The 6,040-nt window shown below is 30.9% G+C and overlaps 1 protein-coding gene across 1 annotated transcript; it reads left to right on the top strand.

Annotated features, from left to right (window-relative positions):
• The first annotated feature begins 1,483 nt into the window (after positions 1-1,483).
• LOC122628971 (probable ATP-dependent RNA helicase pitchoune) lies at positions 1,484-5,985 on the top strand. Its single transcript, XM_043811914.1, has 10 exons — positions 1,484-1,677; positions 1,824-1,925; positions 1,992-2,144; positions 2,222-2,482; positions 2,586-2,900; positions 2,991-3,292; positions 3,422-3,574; positions 3,657-3,827; positions 4,989-5,166; positions 5,586-5,985. Exons 1-10 carry the CDS (start codon positions 1,584-1,586, stop codon positions 5,750-5,752), a joined length of 1,896 nt encoding a protein of 631 aa, XP_043667849.1. The 5' UTR covers positions 1,484-1,583; the 3' UTR covers positions 5,753-5,985.
• The last annotated feature ends 55 nt before the right edge of the window (positions 5,986-6,040 follow it).

Genomic DNA, 6,040 nt, shown 5'->3' with positions numbered 1-6,040 from the left:
ATTTACTTATATATTTATATTCTGATGATCGCTGTATATGAGAAAATTCTAAGTTAAAAATAATTAACCTCTAAAATAGATATAAGCGGATTACGATCCTATAAATTTCTAAATTATATAAAATATGATTAACGAATCATAAATAATTAAATTAAGGTTATAAAATATTCTCATGGTCGCTATCCATGAGAAAATCCTTAACTAAAAATGTTTAACTTATGAATTAAATATAAGAGGATTACGATTATAATATTATGTGTGATATAAATGCGAAGTTAGACGAATCGAAATTAAAGAAAGCAAGAGCAGGTTTGAACACGTCCGAATCATTGCTTAGACAAATGAGAACTGCGTAACGCGTTAGTGAGAACAAACGCGAAAAGTCCTACCAAGGTTAAGCTTTTGATCGTCTTTCGATTGTTTACAAATGCTTTTACTTAATTCTTCAATAGTACAATGTATACATACATACATACATACATACATACATACATACATACACACACACACATATATACCAGAAATAAAATTTTATAACACTCGATTGTTTTTTGTTTTTTTGTTGTTGTTAGCTATTGGATTGGTATCGGTATTGATATTAATCTATTATATATATATATATATATATATATATATATATATATATATAACTATCTTTTTCTTTTTATTAAAATATGCATGTAAAGCAATTACATTAATATTTTCAAAAATCGATTGATATATAAAATACATAGTATTTTAGAAGAATATACTAATTAACGAGATCGACAAACAATTTACAAAAAGTATTATATTATTGTTATGTTTTATGAATTCGAATATTTTCGACTGTATCTAAGCAATTTTCTTTTGTATTGCTATATTAGTTTCCTTTCGTTTTCTGAGGACTACGCATCGAAATATTCTCTTTCCGTACAACTACGTTTAATCGTCTTATAAATCCGATTTTATAATTATTTAAATAATGTACAGTGTACTTGGAGTATGATGTGGTAATATTTAAATAATAATATATACCGTATAATATCATATAACTCTTAAGACGTATTAAATATATAATAATTTTTTTTTTCAGGCTTCGTCTCTCGTGTAATGTCAATTAGAAAGAACATTAGATTGACATTGAGAGTCAGTTTCTTTTCATACTTCGAGAATGAAAAGACTAAAGGACTTCAATTCGATATTTAAGTAAGTAATTTAATTTGCGATGTCTTAATTTGTAATTTATTCAATTAGTTTATGAATGTTTCATTTATCGCGTTGAATTGTGACATTAGATAACCTCGCAATCTGATTGGTTAATAATACAAATATGTCGTATTGAATTTTTGATCACTTCTGTTATGGCAGCCAATGCGAGCAACGCAATTGGTCAAAGCGTTATTACTATCATAGAAATCGATACGATAGATATATGTTTGTAGTTCACATTTTATCCACGTCTGTCGCTAGTCGCGCGCTTCGAAGGAAATGTGATGAACATCCTTCGTAGTTTTACATGTGTAACACGTGGGCATTTTTCAAAAGTGTTTTTAGATTCGTGTAAATAAAATTTATTTCTGTATAATATTTCTTAAAGAAAAATGTCTATTCCCGATAAAGTTTTAATGAGAAAGATTAGGAAAAGAGAAAAGAATAAACTGAAAGTATTAAAGGAAAGATCTGACAAGCAAAATGGTAAGTGAAATCTATATAGGTTATGTATTTATAACAAAGTATTTTTCGTTCTACAATATACTATTTAATATATTTTAACAAATAAAAAATACGAATTTGTTAATAAAACAGATTTTCATTATGTTCTGTGGTATTATTATTTAAAGGTGAAGTTAAAAATAAAGATCTTGAGGAGAATATCGGTCAAGATGACGTAGAAGAAAAAGTTGGAACCAAACGTTTGGCAAAACAAGATGGTCCTGTGAAAAGTAAGTTATATATTGTTATCTATGTAAGATCTATGAATATATAATACTAATATATTTAATTATTAGAAAAGAAAAAAGAACTAAAAACGTCTAAAATTGAGAATGAACAAGAAGCAAGCCAGGAGCAGAACAATGACGTTAATAGTGATGAAATAGATATCGTGGAAGAAAGTGATAATATACAATTGAAGAATAGTAAAGATGTTGTCGAGGAAAGCTGTAAGTTTGATAAAAGTTTTATGATAACTCTATTATCATTTAAGAAGTAATATTAAATTATTTGTTTTTGTATGTAGTACCTGGATCTTCTGTAGGATTAGAAATAACAAAAGATAATAGTTTTGAGACTTTAAATGAACGTGTATGTGAAAATACCCTTAAAGGAATAAAAGATATGGGTTTTACACATATGACTGAGATACAAGCTAGATCCATTCCACCATTATTAGAAGGCAGAGATTTAATTGGTGCTGCCAAAACAGGATCAGGAAAGACATTGGCCTTTTTAATTCCTGCTGTAGAATTAATATATAAATTAAAATTTATGCCACGTAACGGTATGTCCTATATATATAAAACTATGTATCAACTCTTGTAATGTACATGCTTATATATCTAATATATACATACATATATATATATATATATATATAATTCTAGGTACTGGATGTATTATCATATCTCCTACAAGAGAATTATCAATGCAAACATTCGGTGTTTTAAAAGAATTAATGAAATATCATTACCATACGTATGGTCTATTAATGGGTGGTGCTAACAGACAAACCGAAGCACAAAAACTTTCAAAAGGAATCAATATTATTGTTGCTACACCAGGCAGATTATTAGATCATCTTCAAAATACTCCTGACTTTTTATATAAAAATCTACAATGTCTTATCATCGACGAAGCAGATCGTATTTTAGATATTGGTTTTGAAGAGGAATTAAAACAAATTATTAATATATTGCCAAGTTAGTATTAATCATAATAAAAGAACCGTTATAAATTTTCATAGAGAATTAGAGAAGATACTTAACGTTATTCTATAAATTTTATTGCAGAAAGAAGACAAACTATGTTGTTCAGTGCGACTCAAACTAAGAAAGTAGAAGCATTGACAAGTTTAGCATTAAAGAAAGAACCCGTGTATGTTGGTGTCGATGACGAAAAAGAAAAGGCAACGGTAGAAGGTTTGGAACAAGGCTATGTAGTTTGTCCCAGCGAAAAACGTTTCCTACTTTTATTCACATTCTTAAAGAAAAATAGAAAAAGGAAAATTATGGTATTCTTTAGTTCCTGCATGTCAGTCAAGTATCATCACGAACTCTTGAATTATATAGATCTTCCAGTATTAAGTATACACGTGAGTATTCAATATATTTATATTACAATATATTTTATTAAATTAATCATATTATATTATATTAAATTGATTGATCTACAATACGATACAATATTAGTAACAAATAATGAAAATTTTCATTTAACACAGGGAAAGCAAAAACAAACTAAACGGACTACAACATTTTTTCAATTTTGCAACGCTTCTTCCGGTATACTTTTATGTACAGACGTAGCTGCTAGAGGTCTCGACATACCCGATGTCGATTGGATCGTGCAATACGATCCACCGGATGATCCTAAGGTATCCCAAGGAGTGTTATATGTTAACATCATGACATACTTTCAAACATAGAGATACACCTAACATCTTAATTTATACGTAGGAATATATTCATCGCGTTGGAAGAACGGCACGTGGTGAAGGTAGTAGCGGACACGCTTTATTAATTCTACGACCAGAAGAATTAGGTTTCCTTCGTTATCTCAAACAAGCTAAAGTTCCGGTCAACGAATTCGACTTTTCGTGGAACAAAATCGCGGACATACAACTACAGGTATTTATTTATTACAAAATTTAATAATCCATTTTTTCTTTTTCTTTTTTTGAAATTTGACTAAATCGCACGAAACCGTTCTTTAAATGAAAACAGCAGAAAATGCGATTGGAGAACACATAATCGTTTTGTATCAGCCACGCATAGTTAAAATAATGAATATCTCGAACAATTTATTATTCAAAAGCTAGCGTATGTAGGAAAGATATCGCACAAAGAGAAGCAATTATAGACGAGCTACTTCGACGCGTGAAAGTGCAAGAGACGAAGTACGGAAGTGCGTCGAATCGTTCGTGTTTACACCGAGTATACAAGTCGCAATAATGTTATTTCTTGTCTCATATTCCATCTCGTTTCATTCTATTGCATCTATTTCTCTCTCTCTCTATCTCTCTCCCTCTCCCAACTTTTCCAAGTTGTATGGAGCACGACCTCCGCCTTATTTTTCATCTTTCTTACACTCACACGTGACTGCATATACTATTCGTTGAGACGATGAGTGGGGGATGGTTTGCAGAGAGGAAAGAGGAGTTTCAATGGAGTGGGGAGGAAGGACTTCTGTGGTAGAAACGTGCGAAATGGCGCCCACACGCGTGATTCACGCACCACTCCCTTTTCTTTCCTCTCCTCTTACTCCTCTTACATCTAAGCTGATCGAAACCGATCCAGGAACCCCGCGACGCTTCGTTTGCACTTGGAAATTAAACGTTGAAAGATACGATTTCGAAATCCCACGAGAAATCTCACAAATCTTGAATATCTTTTGCTGTAGACATATCTGCTCTTTCATCTTTAACATTTTTTTTTCTTAACTCGAAAGTATACTAACTTTATTTTCTTTATTATTTAACTCGATGCAAGTATCTCGTAACGAGGCAAAATAAAATTTACTCAATTTATATTTCACGACAGAAGGAAAACTAACGACATATCCGATATATAATATATCAAGTTTATTTCTTCTATATCCGATATATAATATATCATTTAATGAGATAGAGATATTTGATATTATTGCGTATATGTTGTTCGTTTGAGAAGAGATAAAAGTACAAGAAAAACAATCACAAACTGTTAAACATCCAGTGACGAGCTCGAATTTGCTCTCGTAATTTCTATCGTTTAAACTGGATCACATGATTTTTAGACTACCTCTTTCAGCTCGAGAAATTGATCTCCAAGAACTACTTCTTAAACATATCGGCGAAGGAAGCGTTCAAGGCATATGTCAGAGCATACGATTCGCATCATCTCAAACAGATATTTGACGTACAGACATTGGATTTGGCGAAGGTTGCCAAATCTTTTGGATTTTTAGTTCCACCAGCTGTAGACCTGAGTATCCTTTTACAAATAACAAAATATATCTATAAAAAAGTAAAAGAAACAAAAAAGAGAAGAACAAATATTTAATATATTGTTCGTTTCGTAGAAGAAGTTATTGTATTCAAGATTGAAGATCTAATTTTTTTCGGACAAATTACTTACGTTAGAAATCTTCTGAAAACAATTACCTTGTAAGTACACTGTTATTTCATAGCCACTGTGAAGAATTGACTTTTAAAATAGTTTTTTTAGCTATTCGTTATAAGTGTAGTTTTTCAAGAAGAAGAAAAAAATGAGATCTTAAAACGTTTACCGATCTTAAATCTTCAAACATAACTTCCCACCTGTTTAAAAGTTTACTTTGGCCGATGTAGTTTAACAACTACTTACATATATACCTATCTTGTTCCTTAACACGATAACAACTAACAGAAGTGGGAGCTAGCAAAGATTCGCGGCCACGAAAAAGGCTCGGCGGGGGCGGTTATGGTTTCTTCAAGAACATGAACAATCCAAATGCCTCACGACAGTTGCAACGTACCAAGACCTTCCGCCAGGTGGGTAAACGTGGGAAGGACAACCGACAATTCACGAGATAATTTTTATATTATACTTTTTACTTCGTCGGTCTTTTTTTTTTTCTTTTTTTTTTTTTTTTTTTTTTTTTTAAGTCGACCATACGAAATTTCCATTAGAAGAGCGAAATTGTACAGACGCTTAGGTACACCATGGTTTTCCAATTTGTCTTTTATTACGTATGTGTCATCGACTAGACACTCTATAAAAGGTAATACTTCTAAGCGCCCAAAAGAAGTTTATTTCTTTTTTTAAACTCTCTTCTTTTTATTCTTCCTTTTTTTTCTTTTCTCTCTCTCTCTCTTTTTTTT

This window comes from Vespula pensylvanica, chromosome 4 (genome assembly GCF_014466175.1).
Source record: "Vespula pensylvanica isolate Volc-1 chromosome 4, ASM1446617v1, whole genome shotgun sequence".
NCBI lineage: Eukaryota > Metazoa > Arthropoda > Insecta > Hymenoptera > Vespidae > Vespula > Vespula pensylvanica.
The sequence above is the reverse complement of the archived record's forward strand: the minus strand, read 5'-3'. Positions and strand labels throughout refer to the sequence as shown.

Bases quoted from the DNA above. Each gene is read 5' to 3' on its own strand.
- LOC122628971 (XM_043811914.1), top strand. From the start codon at position 1,584: ATGTCTATTCCCGATAAAGTTTTAATGAGAAAGATTAGGAAAAGAGAA. The intron at 1,926-1,991 runs GTAAGTTATATA...TTTAATTATTAG, and splicing joins ACAAGATGGTCCTGTGAAAA to AAAAGAAAAAAGAACTAAAA. The intron at 3,828-4,988 runs GTATTTATTTAT...TACCTCTTTCAG, and splicing joins TCGCGGACATACAACTACAG to CTCGAGAAATTGATCTCCAA.